Source organism: Prionailurus bengalensis, chromosome B3 (genome assembly GCF_016509475.1).
Source record: "Prionailurus bengalensis isolate Pbe53 chromosome B3, Fcat_Pben_1.1_paternal_pri, whole genome shotgun sequence".
Classification (NCBI taxonomy): domain Eukaryota; kingdom Metazoa; phylum Chordata; class Mammalia; order Carnivora; family Felidae; genus Prionailurus; species Prionailurus bengalensis.
The window spans coordinates 47,437,606-47,460,750 of NC_057355.1; the positions used below are offsets into that span (position 1 = coordinate 47,437,606).

Consider the following 23,145-nt stretch of genomic DNA (forward strand, 5'->3'; position numbering starts at 1 on the left):
TGTTTATTGTGTGTTGTGTTCCTGGCACTTTTACATAAATTATCCTCCAAACAAGTTATTCCTTGTTTTACAGACACTTTCTCTGTGTTTTTCCTCTTGTGGCTGGTGCATTCTTCAAGGGATGGGGACTTTTCAAAAGTAGGAGTAAAAGTCTTCACATCGATCCAAATGCTAGCTTGTTCACAGGTGCTCTCTCGCTCTCTCTCCCCCTCTCGCATACACACACATGCACACACACAACACTCTCTGTCACACACACTCTCTCACATGTACACTCTGTGTCTCTCTCTTTCACAGCCAAACATTTACCCAGATGTATGCTTAGGATGGTTAGATCTTCCCTTTCCTGTTCTCTAGTGGAGAGGGGATCATTCTACTTCCCAGTCAAAAGATACACTGGGGAACTGTCCCAGTCAAAGATGCAAACAGGGACGTATTTACCCCCAGAAATTTCGGTTCCTTGGAAGCATGATCCCATTTTGGATCCAGCTGGCTCCAGCCAACAGCATCCCCAGCCGCTCTTCCTGTCGAAGGCAGGGCCCAGGAAGCCTGTAAGAGAAGGATTCCCCAGGAGCCCTTCATGTTGCCTGCGGGCCCCAGCTGGGACCCTCTCTTTGGGAGCAGTGACCCACTTCCTGTTTAAATCCACTGGGTTGTTGGAAGTTTTGCGTTTGTTGTTATCAGATCCATCAGGAGGAATGATCGCCTGCTGGCTGGAGGGCACATCAAGCCTAAGGCCAGGATTTGGTCTCTGAGGAGGAGACTTGGAATGGAGACCCGCATGGGGAGAGAAGGTTTGTGGGTGACTTCCCCAGTAAAGGAAAATGAAACATCCCCTCCCCGTGCCATCCCCTCTCCATTGCTTTGAGTTCCCTCCTCTCATCTTACTTTGTTTGCCTTCCAAGGAGGAGCACTTGCCTTCCCTAGAGCCCTGTGTGGGCAGAAAAGGCAGGTTGTCCGTGATCACATCGCCTTCCCCAGGGAATGGACCAGCCAGCGGTGTTGGCTGAGCACCTCCAGTGTGTCCTCTGTGTGAGGGGCCATGATGCACATGGGTAGGGGTGTGGGAAGAGCTTGAAGTTCAGAGATTCTCCCGTCTCGCCTTCCACAGGTCTCTGGATGAAGTTGAGACTTATTTAAAATTTTTAAAAATGAATCTGATTTATTTAGTTAGTGTAAGTAGTCTAATATATTTAGTTAGTCTAAATAACTAAATTCTTTATTCAATGATTGAGACAATTGAATGGACTCGATCCATAGCCACATCTTAATTGATCTTTTCTAAGCCAGCTAAGAAGAGTGATTTCTGGGGCGCCTGGGTGGCTCAGTCGGTTAAGCGTCTGACTCTTGATTTTAGCTCAGGTCATGGTCTCAAGGTTCGTGGGTTCAAGCCACACTGGGCTCTGCACTGACGGTGTGGAGGCTGCTTGGGATTCTTCCTCTCTCCCCGTCTCTCTGCCCCTCTCCAGCTCGCACTGTCTCTCTCTCTATCTCTCTCTCTCAAAAAAAAGAGTGATTTCCATGCTTAGCAGGAAGAAGTAGAGCAGCATGCACTCAGGTTTAGGTTCATCTAGGCTGGGCACGGGAAGGATTGAGTGGCAGGTCAGAAGGCCATGAGACAGGGGGGCCAGACATGGGAGTCAGCAGGGGCAGGGGGCAGTCAGGACTGAAAGAGCAGGGCCAAACTCTGGGGGGACTGAGCAGTTCATCCTCATTGCTCCAGAAAGGAACACGGAGCATGGGAAGGTGAATTTCTCCTTTCAGGATACATGGGATGGGGGTGCTAGGCCACAGAGACGGGACTGAAAGCAGGGTGTGGGTGGTGCCCCCATGAAAGGTCATCTGGTTGCACGTCACTCTCCCACTCCTACTGTGTGATAGCTGCAGCTGGCTTGCAGACCAGCATGACTTGGCCATGCTCTGGGGCACTTAAGTCCTGTGAGTCTCTGCTGGGCTCTGGGTCCCTCCCCTCCCAGGTGTGGAGAAATGGGGCAGGATAAGAATTCCTGACGCAGAGAATCCTAAGAAAGGCAATTTCAGGGGTGCCTGGGGCTCAGTCAGTAAAGCATCTGACTTCAGCTCAGGTCATGATCTCACCATTTGTGAGTTTGAGCCCCACATGGGGCTCTGTGCTGACAGCTCAGAGCCTGGGGCCTGCTTTGGATTCTGTGTCTCCTTCTCTTTCTCTGCCCCTCCCCTGCTCGTGCTCTGTCTCTCTCAAACATAAACATTAAAAAAAAGAAAAAAAAAAAGGAATGCAATTTCACTTTTAAATTGTTTGGGGTCTCTTGCTGTCTGAGTCACCTATTTCGTAAAAAGACTTGGCCATCCCCTGGGCCTCACTGAGCAGTTAGGAGGGGAGGTTGGCTCAGGAGCTCTCGCTCATTCAGCGGGAACTATCCTGCTGCTTCCCACTTTTTACAACCAGCAGAGGGGAGGGCTCACACCCTAGCCCCAACTTCCGGATGTCTCCTCCCCCTGTATACAAATATGAACCATTTTTCCAGGTCTGTGTACACCCCAGAGCTAGGAAAAAGGGGTACCTAGTTACACAATGTCAAGTCTTTGAGCAGAACAACATGCAGGAGATGTGCTCACAGGTGGCTTGACTGGGTTGTGGCCGGGGTCTGGTTCTCTTACACATGTTCCATCTGCAGGATCTGGTGGCCCCTTCGCCTCTGTCCATCCGGAATGATGCTGCATGATGGGCAAAGCCCTGGTCTGGCAGGAAGAAGTAGGACCCAGGGGAGGAAGAGAAGTTAGAGAAAAGATAACCATGGAGGAGGAGGGGACACCCTAGTAGAGGAGGCACTGATCAGGCCTGCAGGCTGAGTTCACAGCACCCCAGGCATTAGAGAGCTGGGGGCGGGGGGGGGGGGTGGAGGGTGAGTGGAATCAGGCACAGAGTTTGCCTCGACACAGACTTCGTCCTGCCCTGTGCAACCTGTGTTAGAAGATATGACTTGAACCGGGAGGTAAGAATAAATTGTATGTTTTTTAGACTGTGTGTGCTTGGCTGGCTACAACAGTAATATTATTTAGCAAAGAACCTTTCATCTTCTAGGAAGGACTCCTACCATGAAGACTGAAGATCTGAAGTGTAGTACTCATGGAGTGTAGTAACTTTGTGTTGACCTACCTGCCTCCCCAACGAGGCGGTGAGCCCCTGGAAGGTAGGATGACCCCAGCTAATGCCACGTGCAGCAGAAGAACTGCCCACAGAGCCCTGCCTCAATTCATGACTCATTGAATTGGGAGAGATGAAAAATGATCTGTAACTAATTGAATGAATGAGGGAATGGACACGGGACTGAGGCTTGTCTAGGAAACCTGATTTATTTCTACTATGAAGACTGAAGTCAGTGGCTGGAGCAAACCTTACGATGTCCTGCTCGTTCAACAGACGTCTAACTCCTGTCTCAGGAGAATCCAGATGGGTTTGATTAGAATTCAGCTCCATTGATGCCTGGGTGACTCGGTTGGTTAAGCCTCTAACTTGGGCTTAGGTCATAATCTCACGGTTTGTGGGTTCGAGCCCTGTGTCAGGCTCTACGCTGACAGTGTGGAGCCTGCTTGGGATTCCTGCTCTTTCCCGCTCTGCTCCTCCCCTACTTGCACTTTCTCTCTCTCTCTCTCTCAAAATAAATTAACTTAAAAAAAAAAAACACCAGAGAATTCAGCTCCATTCAGCAAGTAAAAGAATAAAAGAATCTGTGTGGTGCAGTGGATGGGCTTCTGATCTAGGCTCCCCCAACCGCGGGAGGCCCGCAGTCCCCCAGGCCACTGTTTCTGGCCTGACGCTCAGTGTGACTGTGACTGTGACTGGTCTTGCCTGACACCTTCTCTCCTGAGTTAGCTGCTCCCTCTTCAGGTCCCAGAACCTTGCATCCCCAATATGCAGGGGTGCACGCCTTGCCGCCTTGTAATTTCTCATTCATCTCTTTGCCTCTCCTGCTGGTCTGTGCTGTGACTGTCTTCGTTTCTCAAAGCACCAACTTCAGAGATGCTGAACGTCTGAAGGAGGGAGGGAAGGGCAGGGAACCCCATCAGCTCCCCCAGGAGGGAACTAGAGCTACAGGGACAGAAATTTGTTTTTGTGACTTTAACTGTTTATTATGAACAATGTCAACCACACATAAAAGTAGAGGAAAATAAAATAATAAATCTTCATGTCTATTCATCTGGTTTCAACAATGATCAATGTTCTGGCATTCTTGTCTTACCTACTCTGTACTTTTTGCTAGAATATTTTATTTTATTTTTAAAGTTTTAAAACATTTATTTATTTTGAGAGAGCGTGTGCGCGCACACACACATACACACACACACACAGGGTAGGGGCAGAGAGAGAGAGGGAGAGAGAGAACCCCGGCCAGATTCCACACTGTCAGTGCGGGGCTCGAACCGACCGAGATCAAGAGCCAGACGCTTAACTGACTGAGCCATACAGGCGCCCCTGCTGGAATATTTTAAAAATAAATCCCAGATATCCTTTCATTTCACCCATAAACACTTCAAAAATGTGAGATTGAAGGTAGAATCACTGAATTTGCGGGTTAAATGAACCTCAGGTGTCATCCTGTGTTCCTGCAGGCCAGCCCTGGGCCAGCCTTAACCCTAGAGGATGGGGCCTACACAGCACATCCTGCTATCAGCACTCTGCTTCCTTTTCTCCAGCTGCCCTCTCCTCCTACACCACATCCTTGTGATTTAGGGACTGCCGTTTCCATTTACGAGCAAGGCAGTTTATGCTTAGAGAGGCTGAGGGATTTGCCCAGGGTCATCCAGGCAGTGGACGCAGACACAAGATTCTCAGCCACCTCTTTTGAACTGCAAAGCCCAGCTTGCCTGACTGCACCACGGGCTGGGCTGCTGTCCTCTCAGTTTATCCTTAAGAGGGGAGCAGTTGTGAGCACTCCCTTCGCAATGGCACACAGTGGAGGGCGGGCTCTTGTGTTTCTCCCGGTTTCCGGTAAACGGTGCTGTTGAAAAGGTGGCTTTGGGAGCGAGGTTTTAGGAAAAGCGTTAAATCTGGGAGGTAGGTTTTAGGAAGAGCATTAAATGAGTGGGAGACAGTTTTATCTTTATCTCTTCAAAGAGATCCTCAAAACACACACTATTGGGAACTCTCCTCCCCCCACGCCAGGGACCACTAGGTCTCTACTCCTGCCCTGCCCACGCTGCCATGAGCCTCATTCCCTATTGTAGCTCCTGTCCTTTGATGTCGGATAAACACAATTCATCTCTTTCATATCACTACAAAGGAGCTTCCTAATTACTTTGTTTAGACAGTCTCTTTCCCAAATATTAAACATTTGGTCTTCTCAGGCCCCTCAAGCACTTAACATCATCCAGGTTGTTGCAAAATCCACTTTTCCCCAAACTGGTTGGCAGATGCTTTTCTCTCCATTACCAGCCTCTCTAGGCAAATCTGGACATGTCACCCCCCCTACTCCCGCCCCACACACATTCTTTCCCCCATGAGGATGTGCTAGGATAGAGCCTCCCTCTGGGAGAGGGTCAGTGCAGGAGGGTTCTCAGCCTGCTGTAAACCTCTGGAGAAGCCCCAGGGAAATGGGAACACTCTCATCACCCAAGGACTCAGGGCTGGCCTATCATTCCTGAAGAAGGCTTGTGGGAGAGGCTTTGCCCTTGGTGGTGACCGGGCCAGCACCTAGGCCAGGGCCATATGCTGGCTGGTGGAGGAACAGATGCTTCCTTGAGTGGCCTGGGTCTTTCCAGATGCTTCCTGGCTTGTACCTAGAGGTAAAATAGGACCCCTTCTCCTTCAGAAAAAAAATCACTCTAATCCTGGAGCACTCTCCCCTCCACCCTGCCCCCCTTCCTTAGGTAGGGAAGTTGGCTCACATTGCTTCCTCCTTGACAGCTTTTAATATTCTCCCTTCTAATACCTCCCTCCTGGTTCTATGATCCTTCACCACCCAATGTCATGTGTACCTCCAGAGCCATGTTCCTCCATCATCAGCCCGTCCTGCTGTCTCTCTCCATGCTGTGGCTGGTCCCTGAGCTAGGGATGTTCCTAGGGTGTCTCTCCTGTCTCATGAGCCTCACTGCTCCAGCTGAGCAGAAAACAGCCTGCTCTCCCCCTGCCAATGTGGGGATCAGGGAAGATCTCTCAGAAGGGACACTTGAGCAAAATCTTTTTCCTTCTTTCCTTCACTCCCTCCCTCCCTTCCTTCCTGCCTTCCAGTCTTTCTCCTTTCTTTCCACTTTTTATTATGAAAAATTTCAAACATCACAAAAGCAGAGAGCATAATGCAACCCCACATAACAGCTGTCAACTCAAGCCAACCTTGTTTCATCTAAACCTCCTTACTCCATGCTACCCCTGCTCCCCACCACGGGATTACACTAGCTAATTCCAGACATTGTATCATTCCCTCGATAAACACTTCACTATGTATCTCTAAAAGACAAGGACTGTTAGAAAAAGCACCACAGTATCACATCTAAAAACATAAACCATTGTTTTAATAGCATCAAGTGAACACCAGCCTGTGTTCAAATTTCCCGAAGTGTCTGATAGCTTTCTGTAGTTGGTTTGGATCAGGATCCAAACAAAGGTTGAGTAGAGAGATGTGAAGGGGTTGATAGAGCCCACATTTTGGTATGGATGTGGGTGGTTGGTAGGGAGGGGCAGGGGATCCTCTCCATTCCTGCAATGCCTACCACTGATGGCAGGGACTCCCATTTGTTACCCTCTTGAGCTCATCACTAGCTTGCCATTGAACTCTCTTGTTCTTTCCTGGTCAAACTCAAGTGTGGCACAGCTTCTTTGTATCCCCTCCCTGGCAGTCAACACTGGCCAGAGTCCTTGTCTTTCTGTACTGACTCTACTATCTTTCCCTGGTCACACTGTCTGCAACCACCGCCCCCCACCCCCACCCCCCCTGGCCCCACCACCACCACCCATTTGTCTTCCCACTGTGATCTCAGCAATGGCACGTCGCTCGTATGGCTTAGATTTCAGCAATCTGACACATTGTCAAGCCTATTAAATGTGTGCCAGTGAAAACATAATACATGTGCAAGTTCTCATTTTTTATTTGCTGCTCCCTTGGGTTGCTTTCATTTAGGGGTATTTGGAAGTGTCTATAATGTGCCATGCACCTCTGAAATTCCTCAGTTAATTCCCACAATCATGTGAGTTAGTATGATTATTATTTATCCCTATTTTACAGGAGAGGAAACTAAAGCTCTGAATGATTGTTTAGTCAGATCTCATGGCTGCTAAGTTGTAGATCCCTCGTACCTCACATCACTTTCCCCACTACCAGGGAAGAGCCTTTTGGGCTGTCAGTCCTGGCTGGAAAGTTCTAGAAAATGCCAGTAATACAGCAAGTTTCCCAGCTGCAGGAAATGGTTCTTGCAGGAAATGGTTCTTCCCCTATTTCTACTCAGGTCTCAGGGCGATTATCCAGTCCACACCCAACCTTTCTCCTCCATCGCAATGCAGCCGAATTTTCCTCTGCTGGCATCCTCGGTCCCCCTGGATAAGCAAGCCTAGAGCAGGTAGTTCAAAGCCTCCTGCTTAATTGTGCCTTCCTATGCATCATTAGGCAGGGAGCAAAGCAAAGCAATTAAACACACATTTTCATAGACCTTTGCAGGAAGGCAATCCTTCCTCAGCACTGTTTGCGTTCATGGGCTGGCGGCCCCAGGTTTGGACCTGGGGGAGGCAGGAAGCTCTCAGGTGCTAGGACATGTTTACCTGCTTCTTGCTCTGTTTCCTTCTTCTCCCCCTCCACCCTTGGACAGAGAGAAGGTCAGCTGTTCTGGGGAAAGAGTAGTTCCTTTGTGTTTTCTTTCTTTTCTTCCTGTGCCTAATTAGGAATTATGTTTGGGAATCAAGCTAATTAATCTCTGCCAGCCCAGGGTGAGATCAAGCTCCTTGCACTATCAGCGTTGATCAATAACTCATTGCCGAGAATCTGAAAAACAGCCCTGCCCCTTTCAGCACAGGGTTTAATGAGGATGAGGTGGAATTGCCCAGGGGAGGCCTGGAATGAGTAGGTGTGGTGGCCCAGCCTGACAGAATGGAGGTGTCAGCGAAGAGGATCTTCCAGCCTGCACCTTTTGAGTGTGAGGTGGCCCCCACGAGGCAGGGCTTTCGAATGAATGCTCGAGGCCCTACAAGACAGGGGTTCTAGCTTCATTACTGTGCTGGTTTGAAACTTTATCCAATTTCTCTGAGCTGCAAGGGTGGTCACTGGGAGCACTCAGAGGATGGAAAAAAACCATCGTGGCGAATAGCTGGGTCATATTTCAGGTCAAGGTGGTCCCTCCAGCTTGCTGAACAGAGGCCCTGCCACAGCCTGCTGCCAGCATGGAGTTGCCACCTTGGCCCATGAAGGACCAACTGTCTAGAAAAGACTGCCTTGCAAGGAAAAAAAAAAAAAAAAAAAAGGCTGCTAAAGTCCAGAGAAATGGAGAAAGCAAAATACCTCATAGGCCTGCAAGGGACCCTGCCTGAGATCAGGGGAAAAGGGGTCTGTTTAGAGCTTCTAAAAAATCTGTGCTGTCCCTGGGGGTCCTCATGGCCTTAGGCGCTAGGTTAGATCTCCAGACATACAGAGAGGGACCTTGCTCCAGAGGGTAAGACAGTGTTCTGTTTCTTCCCAAGGAAACAATCAAGAAACAGAGAAGAAAAAAGTGGTAAGTAAAAAGATTGTGGAATTGAAGAAACCCAGAATGGTTTTACGACCTTTGGAAGACTTAGTCTCCATTAGAACAAATACATTGATATATATATATATATGTACACCTGGCACCTGGCTGGCTCAGTTGGTGGAGAATGAGACTCTTGATCTTGGGGTTGTGGGTTCAAACCCCGCGTTGGGTATAGAGATTACTTAAAAGTAAAATCTTCACAAAAACCAAAACAAAAAAATGAAATATATTAAAAAGAGCTCAAATTCCACATTAAAGAGTAATTTTATTTTGCTATGCAACTTTGAGATAATTTTAATAATTATTTTTAAAACTATTTTCATTTCAACCTGTAATATTTTTTCAGGTTGTACATGTTTTCAGGGCTTGGAGGCCTGGGGCATTGTGTTTACAGTGCCCAAGGTTAAAATGGATCAGAGAGGCCGAATACTTTAGCCAGGACCCTGTCTAGTGGAGCATCGACCCTCAAGAGTGGGAAAGGAAAACTTGGTAGCATTGCAGCAGCATCCCATATCAGTTCTGGGAAAAGACTGGAGGTCTGGGCCAAAGAGAACAGAAAAACCCTTTCAGGTTGCCTTCTGGAATACATGATTCAAGAAGGAAAGAAAAAGACAGGAAGGTTATTTCTAGTCCCATGAACATGCCCCATGGGCAGAGGTAAGAGCTCCTGGGCAGGGGAACTCATAGGGGACCACTCCAAAAAGATGAGGACATTGTGGCCCTTCAAACCCAGGTGACTCTGGACTACCCACTGATCTAGCAGGCAGGGACTATCTCCATGTCCTGTGAACACCAGGATGCTAGACACAAGCAACCTTAGAAAGTTTGGATCCAGACTACTGGTCTGCATCATAGACCACAAAAATGGAGGAGGAATGGGATTCATCGATCTCAATAACACCACAGACTTCCAGGAGTTAAGAGTGGCAATTTTTCAAATACTGATTATCCTGTTGAGATCGCCTATGGTTCCAGTGACTGCTCTGCAATCCTCTGCATTTTGCCAGTTTGTTTTTTGAGAGTGAGCAAGTGAGTGTGAGTGGGTAGGGGCAGAGAGAGAGAGAAAGAATCCCAAGCAGGCTCCATGCTGCCAGCGCAGAGCCTCACATGGGGCGCGATCTCATGGACCGTGAGATCATGACCTGAGCTGAAACCGAGAGTCAGACGTTTAACCAACTGAGCCACCCAGGCGCCTCTGGGTTTTGCCAGTTTTTAGGAGATAGCAATGAGATGCTGTGCAAGCTGTGGCAGGACAGCTCTAGCTCCCTTACAGGGCTAACCTGTTGGGGGAATTCGCTGTCAGCTTCCAGGTGCAGCACCTTGGCTGCAGTGTTCCTGAGGTCTGCCTCCCCAGGTAACTCGCACGAAATGACTGGCCACAACAGGGACAGAACTACCTTATCATTTCTGCCCAACCCAACACTCCTCAACGAGCAACCTTCATGGACCCCATTAGACTGCTCAGGACTTTTTCAGGGCTACAAGGCAGCCTGATGCTCTTCCTAATACTTCTTCCTTCTCCACACTCCCCACCCTCCACTTTCTTTTATAGATATCAGAGCTGCATCCCTGACTACTCTGGATTCCTTTCCCTGTTGTTTCCCACTGGTGCTAGCACCAATAAATCCTTCTAACTTCATGTTGGCATCTGCTTCTGGAGGATCCAAACTGACACAGCTACCAACCCACACAGTGTGACAGGGCAGCCTACTGGCTCACTCTTTTGAAATGTGATGGCTTAAAAAATGTGGCCATTAGGAGGGTGTTGAAAATAAATGTTTTTTTGGATTGCCCCCAAAAGAAAGTAGGCTGCTGCAAAGATGGGTCAACCATCTCTTGGGGTTGACTTGACCACCATTTACCTCTCACAGGATGGCTAAGCAGGAATCATCCTGGGAGCTGGTTTTAAGGAGAGCTACTATTTATTTAAAAAATATTTATCATTTATTGAGTACTTATTATGTGACAGGAACCATGGTAAGAGCTTCCCATACATTGTTTCATTCAATACTTACACAATTCGAATATGTGTCGCCACTTTTCAGATGAGGAAATGGAGCTAATTAGATGAGCTTGGGTTTGAACTGAGGACTGTTTGATGCCAAAAGCTAATACTCTTTCATCTTTATGCACACAAACACCTACATACACATGTACACACGATGTAAAATTTTGAGTTTCCACAAAGAAAAAAACATATGAACCAGAGGAGAGAAAAGCAACAGAGAAAAATACAGTAGAGGAAAACAAAAACAAAGCCACTGCATAAAATTGGCCTAAAAATCTATAAAGAAGAGAAAATAAAGGCAAGGAGATTTTGTAGAAGTTTTAAATGTCTGGATCTCTTACTAATTACGTGCTCTTGGAGAGAGCATACATACAACCCTCTGGGCCTCAGTTTTTACAAATCTATTAATGAGGCAATTGATGAGATGGTCTCTAGATGTCATTTCAGCTCTAACATTCTATATTTTCTTCTTAGATACAACTTTTTAGTTTATCCTTTTGTATAAAGAGAAACCAAAGTACAATGTTGAATTGCTTTCACATATCCCACGATTAGTAAAATGATCTGTTGGGCCTCCCAAGGTGAACAGTGGACTTCACAATTAACCGAGAGAAGCAATGTGCCAGGATCCCAAGAGAGTGTGATCACAATCATAGGTATCTTACACACAGGCCATACAGAAAGCTTGTCCAAAAATGTTTGTCCATGGTTCATCTCAGGTTCTTGCTTGGCACTAAGTCCTCACGGATAGTCTCTACATATATCTGTGGTGGTGACGGGTGGGTGCGGGTGTGTGGGAAAACCTAGATGAAAGCAGAGCTTTTTATCTGAAAACAGTAAATAATAACATTTTCTAATTATGACATAGGCATTTGTGAGAAAAGGGATATAAAATGTGAAAGTACTTCAAAAATTGTTAATTTGAAAAGCCTCATTTGTATGTTTTTCCATCTATGCTTTTTTCTCAATCTGCAGAAGAGATTTTAACTACTAATCAAAGTTTGGTCAACCTTCAGGAAAAGGCTAAAAAGGCCACAATCAGTAGAGAGGGCAAGGGGAGAAATACACAAGCCAGGGCAACCACAAAGTAGATTACCAACTTGGCTCCACAAGCCTGATTCTATCCTGACGGGCCTCCCAGATAATGTTGTAAATAATGCAGATTATGACAAGCACGGTCAGCCTGAAAAATTGTCACCACACACACAGAAAAAGCAATTATGTGAGGTGATGGATATGTTAAAACTTTACTGTGGTAATCATTCTGCAATATATGCAGGTCTCAAATCATTATATTGTCCACCTTAAACTTACACAATGCTATGTCAATTATGTGTCAACAAAGCTGGGGAGAAAAAAGCAAAGCAGTGTGGAAGGAATGAGATGGAGAAAAGAACAAAATGCATTATTCTTTGAGAGAGGAATGTAAAAAACTCACTAGTTTACTATGTTAAAAAAAAGATGGCACATTTATTGCTACATAAATGTTATATACATATTGTGTTTTCTGTTACAGTGACAGAAAAAATTTTGAACTTCTTGCTGCTGGTTGAAAAGGTTTATCAATAATACCTTGAATTTGACACAGGATACAAATCTGCAATAAACCAACAATGGAAACTGGAGAACAAGATGAGAAGCAATTCATCTCGGACAATTAGCTCTTACAATACTCCATAGGTACTACACGGTATGCTAGAATCCTACTATGGTCTTAAAATGCTATTGTAAATTTCTGATATTAATGAACAGGTTATGGTAAATAACCCTACATTTTTACTACCTAATATAATAAAATAAAGTAAGAAACTTTTTACTGAAAACTTTTCGATTTCAAAAATCTAGAAAGAGTAATATTTAGAATTCAAGAAATTTTCTTACAAGATTATTGTATAAAAGACTAGCTACAGTGAAAAATAAGCCAAATGTTTTTTTTCTTTCTATTTTATGAAGGAAAGCTTCTGGGCATACTGCAAAGTCTAATATAGCGAAAAAGACAACAAGCTCTGAAGAAAAAAAGGCCAGGCAGTGGCGTATGTTCACTCACACATCATAAGCAACGACTTCTGTTTAGCTGATTAACACTGAAATGAAGAACAAGGCCACAGATAGAGTCTGATGTACTTGGAGAATATATGCAAATTAAAGTAACCAAAAAGTCCACTAAGTTCACAAAAGACCAATTTGTTAGGAATCATCCTGATTGGAGGATCTGAAGTCCTGTCTTAATTGTTTTTGTTCTTTCAAATTAACAGAAATCTTTGAGTTACATAGTGATTTGGGTCCTTTCTTCTGTGTGCTGACTGCCTTTGTTGATATTGGCCATAAGGAATTATTAAGCCAAGACAACCTTGTTTAGCATGTTTTTCTCTCCCAGGGCTGTTGTGGTGGAAGACAGATTTCATGGAAGTTCAAAGTGATTATGATATCTTAAAAAACAACTCTGAAGGATTAGAAACAGAGGGGTGCCTTAATGTACTGTGCTAAGATGGACCGACAAGCACTGGTTTACTGCTAATCTGGCTCATCTTCTTGGGACAGGGGCAGATGGTTTGCGGTTGATTAAATCACCCACTGAATTCCTCCCCATTGACCAGCCATCCAAGTGACAGAGAAATAAAGGCGAGGATAAGGAAACACGGGTGACCATTGCTCTTGTATTCCATTAGGTAATTAGCCTCAGAGTGCTGTGTTCATTTATCACACTACCTGCCTCGGTGACTACTGGGTTTTGTTACAGTCACCATAATCACAGCCTGAAAATCTGCTTTGTATTTTAAATCCATTTTGTGCTTACTTACAGCTAACACTTTACAAGTACTATATGTAGTACTTACTGCTTGGAAAACAAAGCAATTTCTAAGTAGATTCTTCCCTTGTAATTTACACTCTTGCTATTACAAGCTTTACTATGAAACCTAGAAGCTTGATAAGTCTTGGTTATTATTAGAAATAAAGCAATGTTTATTTTGGGGAAAATCTAGGGGACAAAATTTCCCCCTTTAAAATCTTAGCTAGGGTATGGTCACAGATGGTCTCTGTTGATTTTTGTAAGGTAAATATGCAAAGCACATAGGGCTACATGAGGATTCTGGATTGTGACCATTAACTATTCAGATTCAGAGACCAAATATAACACCCACAAAGAGAAAATAAAAATGAATGAAAAAATGAGAGTGAGAGAAATGCTATACCAAGTAATATTTTCCTATTTCATGGAAAACACTATTCATATGGCAAAAGGATAGGAGAGGGCAAACAAAAGACTTTTCCCTTCCTTTTTAAGACACTAATAGGTATGCCGGGAATGCTAAGGGCCAATGGTTGTCACTGCTTTGTTCTGCACGTGAACAGCTTTAACGAATGCTGGCATCAGCTGAGTATAGATCAGCTTTCCACATTAACTTTTTCCCTTTATATGTAGACCTTACAGTTCCATAACAATAAATAAAATTTGTAGTTACAATGCATTTGTCAATTCAGTTTAGGCACAAGGCAACTTCCACGGTGAGTGGAGAGAACGAGACAGTCTCTGATTGTGCAGAAGCGACACATTGCTTGCAACAAAATGACATGCTGCAAACATTTCATGGGCTGACGTTCTATCTGATGAGCTTCCTATCTTCACTTCTGATGGAAGTGTTGACCAGTTGCTTTGATCGTAGGATTACATTTGAGTTTCTTGCTTCAAGTGTTTTGTTTTTTCTTCTCCCTCCTAACAGGTTTGTGTCTTCAGATAATCTGAGTTGTCCAAGTCCTTATGAGGAGAGGTCACCTTCTATCTAGCCTACTGATAACTCTGGAACTGTGGCAGGGAGAGCCAAGAGAAAGAACAGAACCAATTAGGATATCACTGTTAAAAATAAATACCTCCCCAGAAAAAAACAAATCGATATTGATATTTCTCATTTATACCAGGTTTATTCTAAATTAGCAGTCTGCTCAATGACTTATAAAAGAGTTTCAGAATTGCTTTTAAGGTGTAATTGAAATGGTGTGGTAAGATTTTTAAAGGAGATCACGTGATTACAGCAATCACAAGATACAGGATTATACGACAGCTGGGGCAATTATGCAAACTTTTATTTTAAATGGTATGCAACACTCAAGTTGGCAATACCTGAGCTCTGAGGTTCTACTCGTTCATTTCTCAGTGGAGAGACAATGTGAAAGCATCCCTTTACTGATACATCCAGTCCACCATACTGTGTTCATAGTTTATACATCTTCTCTAAGCAGCAAGTTTCTGAAGTTAGGACCATTTGGTATTTGTTTTCACATTGGTCCCTATTCCCAGTCCATTAGAAGATCCTCAATAAATGTTCAATGAGTGAATGAATTATTAAACTTTACTAGTATTAGTACAAATTTTTTACACACTTATAGTCTCAATACACATAGTTGTTAACACTGAAATTTTCCATGTTAGTCATTTTTGATGACAATAATCTTACCAAGAATCACACCTTTCACATCTTTATTAAACTAACAACAGTACTGTTTCCTAATAGAGTTACGCTCTTAGAAATGGATAACTGAGATATTCAAAGCTACTTGGCTTTATATGATGTGGTGGCAAAATCTGTGCTTTTAGGGTCAGTCACCCCAAGGCCATTTATCAGCCATTTTTGTTTTAGCAGTCATTTTCCTGCTGGCCAGTCTTTTGCTGGTTTTAATCTGTTATTTAGTTCTATAAAGAACTGAATGTTATCAGGTGAAACCAGATGACCACCTTTATGAAATTAGCAACTTTTAAAACATATGTTAAGATAATAAACACTAACTTATAAAATGTTATGGAACCAAATTCATTTACTGCATTTCTTATAATCCTGAAACTTTTTTTTTTTTTTAAAGGATTCTTGATCTCTTTTTGACAGGTAAGAATGCTCAGGTTTAATTTTACCCTAAGTGTGGGAATTTCCTCATTCTAGAGATAAGGGTAGAGACATGAAAGCAGTAGGAGATATAGAAAAGCCATAAAAGAAAAGGAAGTAAACAGGGGAAGAGATGGGAGGTAGGGAGACAGACCTGAAGGAGAAAGAGCTGGAGAGGGACCAGAAAGGAGAGTAAGAGGAAACAGGTACAACTAGAGAGAGACACAGGCTTTGTGATAAATCTGACAGCTCGATAAATCTGACAGCTCTTTTCACAGCCTGGTGGCTACCTGGGACCTGAGCATCACAAATTACCTTTCATCACTTTTCTTTAAAATGAACTGACAATTTAGAAAGTCACTTTTGCATTGAGGAACAATGGCGTGTTTTTATTTTAAAACTTTAAAGTCTATTTTCTCATGATATTCTACATTTTCCACAAAATATTAAACATAGCTTGTGTTAAGGATCTGTAAGCTAACTAGCTCTGGCTTGAAGTCTCTCTTTGATATGCATAATTAGGTTGCTGGATATTTTTTGTGGGGGAGGTGGTTTTGGTTTTCTCCAGTGTGCTAGTGTTATAATTATAAATGACAAATAATTACATTAACTTTTTTTCCTTTTGTCCCCGAATGAAATCTTTAGTATTGGTATAGTTTGATCTCAGGAAGGATACATGTAGAGGTGGTAGGAACCAAATTCTTCAGGAAAAGGTGAATTGAGTAATGTTTGTAGTTTACAAAATATGCTATCAAATTCTAAACTTTCAGCTCAAAATGAGATAGGCGCAAAGCTGACCAAATGAAAGTGCACTTCATATTTTTTTGTGCTCCACACCTCCCTCCCATCCACTCAGCTTTACCTTACTGCTTTTAATATGTTGATGAAACTGGGAAAAGAACTACACCCTGCTGCAAGCAGATTATATGAATGAGGTTCCCAGAGATGTATTCCTAATCCATGCTGCCAGTTAAAGTGCTAGTGTCCCAAATATTTACTTATAATCTATATTAGTTTCTGCCACCTAAATAATAACTACAACTTAGATGATTATAGATCATGTACCTGTATATAGTTAAGAAAAAAGATGAGTCACATTAACTACTTGGGCAAAAACTTCTATTACCTTTGTCATTTTGTTAAACAAAAAAATCATACAGAAGCGAATTGTGTTTACTCCATGAATAGAAAGATAAAAGAACAGCTTTTCAACATGTAAAATTCCACAGAGAAGGGCACTGTGGTTCTATCATATGTAATACCTTTATGTTCACTAGATTCCAAAAGGTATAATTAATAGCCTTACAAGGGAAGAAAGATGCATATTACAAATTTGCATTGTCGTTCCAAATGGAAGCAAACAGTGCTTCTTTTGTGTATAAAGATTTCATGATAAGAAGAGGTAGGTGGATTAACAAAAAACTGGTTGATGATCACAGTCAAGTATTTTTGAGTAGAGAAATGAGGAGTATGAGCGGCAGCAAAAGTATTTGACAGATGAGTCACTGCACTATTTTCTTCTTGGATCAGAATAATACTCATGTGAGAGTGTACACACGATGATCCAGAGCAGGAGAACCCAAAATTCTTCATAAATCACAGGATACTACCACACTGAACAGTAATTTGATATTAAAGGACACTGGCTTTCTAAGTATGGTGATACCACAGAAAAGAAACTGTTGGGATTTCAAATTACATGTGACCTTTAGCATTACCATTGCCACCAGAGAATTCTGTTCAAAGGTTCTAACTCAGTTTAAGATGAATCAGGTAAATTCTTGTTGTTTCTTTTCATACTATACTTACCTGGCTGATGTTTACATATGACCCATAGGGTTGGTAGTTTCACTAAGCCCAGGATGGGTTCCTGGCAGTGTGGTTGGCGGCTCTGCCGATACGGCAGAAACTTTTTCTTCTTCCCTTCTCTTAAGGCAGGCTGCTTTGGGGTTAAGGTTCCTCTCTGAAACAGGGGAAAATAATTTTTATCATTATAGTCATTAGTTATGAATCAGGGACTCTTAGGTCTTAAACCGAACAAATTGCTCTTCTATTTTCTTTCTGTGGATATTACCTCTCTGTAACTTCATTTCCACACTGAATAACATCACATAAAGGCAACAACGATGTGCTCCCACAAACGCCCGGATTACATGAACCTCCAGGCTTAAGCTTTTTAGTATTTGGTGTTTTCTCCTTTTCTACTTATGCTTTAGTCTTCAAGTGTTTGATTTCATCTACATCAACCTCCAAAGGCAGTTCTTTTATTGCTTCAAACATTTTGGCAAGTGCTGATGTTAGTCTACAAAGTCTCCTCACTATCCTGCTAGGACATGGTACATGGGATTGATATAGATGCTGACATTCTCCATGTACCTGGAGAGAGACATCTGTGCTTTACCTAGACTTTTATCAGTTCAGAAAATGATGAAATAGATACCCTCAGCCAATCTTCTATAAAAAATGTGCCAACTCCTCTAGGGAAAGAGGTAGCTGGTACATATCTCATGCATATATATATATATATATATATATATATATATATAAAATGATTGGTTTTTTCTATAGCTAGAGGTGTGATTAAAAGGGTGATAAAAACCTTCTCTACTGCTTTGTATATAAGATAGCAGAGACAACTAGATGGAACTTTTGAAGTGGGCATTTTTAAAAGTAGTGGGTCTTACTATGCAAAATAAAAGGAAAGAAAATCCATTGCACTGGAGACCTACTGGATCAAAATCCATGTGAGAATTACTTATCATGTTATATTTTCTTTAAGTGACTTTTAAGCACAAGATATCCAACTCATGACAGCTTCTGGTTTTTTGTTTCTGATAATAACATAAAGTGTAAGTGAAAAGTTGTTTTATATATTTTTATAAACTGACTAAAAATGTCCTAATTAATGTAATATAAAAGGATCACTTAGTCTGCAATGAAGGGGCACCTGGCTGGCTCAATGGTGGAGCATGTAACTCTAGAACTTGGGATTATGGTTTTGAGCCCCACACTGGGTGTGGACATCACTTAAAAGTAATCTTTGGAAGGGGGGTTGTGCCTGGTTGGTTCAGTCGGTTAAGTGTCCGACTCTTGGTTTCAGCTCAGGTCATGATCTCACTGTTTCTGAGTTTGAGCTGCATGTTGGGCTCTGGCTGACAACATGGAGCCTGCTTGTGATTCTCTCTCCCTTTCTCTATAAGCCCCCTCCCCTGCTCTCTCTCTCTCTCTCTCACTCACACACTTTCTCTCTCTCTCTCTCTCTCTCTCAAAATAATAAACTTAAACAAAAATCTTAGGGCATCTGGCTGGTTCAGTCGGTAGAGTATGCGACTCTTGATTTCAAAGTTGTCAGTTTGAGCCCCATGTTGGGTGTGGAGAAGACCTAAATATAAAATGTTAAAAAAAAAAATCTTAAAAAAACTTGTTTATAATGAAAACAGTATTTATTATGGTAAATCTAGTTAACTCTACTGACTGTTACTCATACGTAATGATAAAATTTCATCTTAGAGTTCCCACTTTCTCAGCTCCTGCATTTAGGAAAAGACATGAAGCCTATAAAATGAGGAAGATCAATGAAGAAAGAAAGGTACACACTTATTAGGATAAGTAGTAAAATAAAAAGGCATGTTCATCATTATGTAAAAATATCAGGAACTGCTTTCTTAACAAGTAATTGTGCACCTCTAACTAATAAGAATAGTTTTTAAAAAATTTTTTTAACATTTATTTATTTTTGAGAGACAGAGACAGAGCACAAGCAGGGGAGGGGCAGCGAGGGAAACAAAATATAAAGCAGGATCCAGGCTCTGAGCTGTCAGCACAGAGTCCAATGCAGGGCTCGAACTCACAAACAGTGAGATCATGTACTGAGCCAAAGCCAGATGCTTAACAAACGAAGCCACTCAGGCACCCCAAGATTTTTGTTTTTTATTAAGTGTCACATCCCTTTACTGGGCAGGCAGCAGTCTAATGACTAAAGAGACCAAAAAGAGGGCATAAATTAACATGTTAAATCCACAGAGGCGAAAGCGAGAACTGAAAGTTTTCCAATTGAAACAGGTTCACATTTTTCTCATAAGAAGGCTCGCATTGCTCTTATAATAAAACATTGCTGTTAGCTACTATGACCTTGTGTCACAGGAGGATCTAGCAGGCATGATCAGAATAGCTAGAAAGGACCAGAAGCAAAAACTCAAGTTAGGCAAGATCCTATAAGCCAGTTAGTCAAAGAACACTAAGGGCTGGAAGAACCAAGAAAATACTACAGTAAGCTCTAGAAAATGTGAAGTTTGATCCAAAAAAGGCAAATGCTAGTGTTTTTTAATACTTTCTGGTATGTGAGAGCAGCCCATAGCAAATATATTAAGTAGCCAGAAGGCCTGATGTACAGGTGAGTAGAAGAAAGACATTACCTGCAGGGCATGAGAAGTGATGGTCTCTCTCACATTTCATTAATTATAAGAGAGCCAACCTACCCAAAGCTCAAATTTTGGCTAACTCCATAGTTACTTCTTACATTATTATGACTAAGTAAATATTTCTTATAATAACTATGTGGACAAACACACAAGTCAAGAATTTTACATTGTTTCCTTGCTCATATGACTTTTTGCTTTTCCTCTAGTTCATAGTTGCCTTGCTTTTCATTTGCTAGTAATACTAATTTTGTCCTCATACCCATGCTCCAACAGATCTAACAAATGCCTGTCAACATTTTTTTTTATCTTAAAACCTCAAAGACACCATTGTATCATCTATTAATTCCATCTTCTTTCCCCGGAAAACTTTCTTCTGCAGTTAACCATCTTCTATTTTCAATGTGGACTAATAGGCACCTTGATTTTCTAGGCCTAGCAGATCTTGTCATGAGATTTCCTTTTGATGCTCACTTGTGCTGGAATCTTTGTTTCCTGGCTCCCATGCCTTTGTCTTTATTGGTTACCTACAGCATAGGTTCCAGAAGCTTTCTGAGAACATGCACATGGGAGGTAAAATTTTAAAGCCTTTGCATATCTGAAATATCTTTATTCTGTTCTTCACTCTTTGATTAATGGTTTGACTACACACAGAATTCTAGATTGAAAATTATTTCTCTTCAGAGAAATACACTGCTACACTATCTCCTGTAACCCAGCATTATTTGTCCAGAATTCTGTTAATATTTTTTTTTTTAATTTTTTTAAACGTTTATTTATTTTTGAGACACAGAGAGACAGAGCATGAACGGGGGAAGGGCAGAGAGAGAGGGAGACACAGAATCGGAAGCAGGCTCCAGGCTCTGAGCCATCAGCCCAGAGCCTGACGCGGGGCTCGAACTCACGGGCTGTGAGTTCGTGACCTGAGCCGAAGTCGGACGCTTAGCCAACTGAGCCACCCAGGCGCCCCGGGATTCTGTTAATATTTTGACTCACAGGGATACAACTTTTCCATAGCAGACAGACCTGCAGTTAATCTTCCTGTTTTCAGGTAATGCTTGACTTCTGCCTTTTCCAAAGAATAGAGCCTTTCAGGGGCTAGGAGCTTTGTGGAACAAAATTATCTACTTCTTGTTGGTATATCCCTCCCTGCTCCACTTAATTTCTTCCTTCTAAATAAGTCAATTACCACTACTTTGTCTACTTTCCATCATATATACATATTTTGCTCTCTCATTTGCTATGCTTTCTTCTCTCCCATTTATCCTTGTGGACTAATTTTATTTTTATTCATTTCAGTGGAGATTTAGTAAGGAGTATTACCAATGAATATGCTAAGACTATGAATATGTTATTATCAAATCATTTCAACTAAATTAAAATATCCTGAGGGGAGGGTCTGGAAATTTGTTTGGGAAAAGGAAAAGCTTCAGGTGATTCTGGGACCAGTCAGATTTGGGAACCACTGTCCTTGCTCACTTATCTTCAAACTTCCTAAGACACCAGGAAACTAAAATCCTAATAGTTCTATTGTCCGCAAATTATCACTGGAAGGGAAGTAAGCTGACTGAGTAGACCTGTGAAAGAATCTGAGGAGGAAATGTCTGACCATTAATCTAATCATTAGTAAAGCTGAAAGTACAAACTTGAAAGTAATATGTAAAATCTATTGATCAGCAAAATTGTAATGTTAACATTATACTGGTCATAATGGAAAGGCCTAAATTGGCAATGGCAGGGACCAGATGGAATTTGGTATGTGAGGTACCAAGGCAAAAAAAATGCTTTGACAAAATCTGAGGCTTGGAAGGGAAGCCACTCCTCCTGCTCTTCTCCAGAATACACTGCTGATTGCCCTCCTGATATATATAGCCACTTGTCCAGGGAAGACAGGTTGTAGATAGCCAGATACAGTCTTGAAGCACTATCCCAAGGCAGAAGGTGAGCACAAGACTCCAGAGAATGTCCAAAGTAGTCATGTAAACAAAATGTGTACCCTTCTAGAAATTGCTGGGCCCAGTGACCAGTGGGTGAAACCCTTGCAGGGATAAAGAGGCTGCCAAAAATAAACAGGTTACCAAAACAACTCACAACTGCTAGAGATAAAGTCCAGAGAAGGACAGTGGCTATACTAAACTCTAAAGGTGCTGCCATAGCAAAGCGCAGGTATATGGGCTGCATGAAGGGTTCTAAATCCTGTTTGACAGACAGCCATCAGAGTGCCTTTCAAGAAGGATCTTGCATGGGTCCCAAGGCTTTTACATTAAAGCTGTAAAATGAAAGCTCTGGGCTCTGAAGCCCAGAGTGTAAGAGTGGGAGGAAGGTGGTAGGCTTTTATGAATAGGAAAATAGCCCCTAATGAGGTTATATTTCAGTGTATTTTAATGTTTATTTATTTTTGAGAGACAGTAGGGAAGGGGCAGAAAGAGAGAGAGAGCATGAGCAGGTGAGGGGCAGAAAGAGAGGGAGACACAGAATCTGAAGCAGGCTGCAGGCTCCAGGCTGTCAGCACAGAACCTAACATGGGGCCTGAACCCACGAACCGCGAGATCATGACCTGAGCTGAAGTCGGACGCTAACCGACTGAGCCGCTCAAGTGCCCCTATATTTCAGTGTATTTTAAATTCTTTTCAAACTCTCATCAGTCAGTGGTTCCCTATAAAGAGCTTTCCAGAACTGTGGAAGAAAGTCAGTACCCATTAACAGTGACCAGAAAGTTATAACGCAGTTGGATGAGCCTAGCTGTTACATCTTGTTTCAGACTCAGCTTTCCTGTCCTAGCTACTTGTATGGAACCACTACAAAGTCAAATCTTGCAAGTGAATGAATAAGATCCCCCCAGGCATGGTGGAGTTTATAACTTTTCCAAACACAGAGGTATTTCTCATTGATGACTTAGGTCTGAGAGTAGGAACCTCTGATCTTAAACAAAAAGCTAAGAATATTCTGTATTCTAGCTCTAATAAACAGTGGGAAGGAAAGGTACTATACAGGAGTAAGTTTTGGCACCACTGCTGTCCAGACAGTCCAGGTGGTAGGAATGGTCTTGACAGTAAATGGCTGGGTAGAGTCAGGGTAGAAAATATCCTAGGTCTGCAGAGCAGTGGGATGGATGTACTGGGATCACTAAACACGGGTGCTTCACTGCCTT

General features: G+C 42.7%; 1 protein-coding gene across 11 annotated transcripts in view; it reads right to left on the bottom strand.

Annotated features, from left to right (window-relative positions):
• Positions 1-12,149: 12,149 nt before the first annotated feature.
• The window catches only part of TCF12 (transcription factor 12), a 386,235-nt gene continuing 375,239 nt past the window's right edge, over positions 12,150-23,145 (bottom strand). For all 11 annotated transcript variants that reach the window (XM_043555341.1, XM_043555339.1, XM_043555338.1 and 8 more), the window contains 2 exons: positions 17,386-17,539; positions 12,150-14,504 (listed from right to left, as the gene is read on the bottom strand). In XM_043555341.1, coding sequence (XP_043411276.1) covers positions 17,397-17,539 — 143 coding nt within the window. In that variant the 3' untranslated portion in view covers positions 12,150-14,504; positions 17,386-17,396. The remainder of the gene's footprint in view (positions 14,505-17,385; positions 17,540-23,145) is intronic.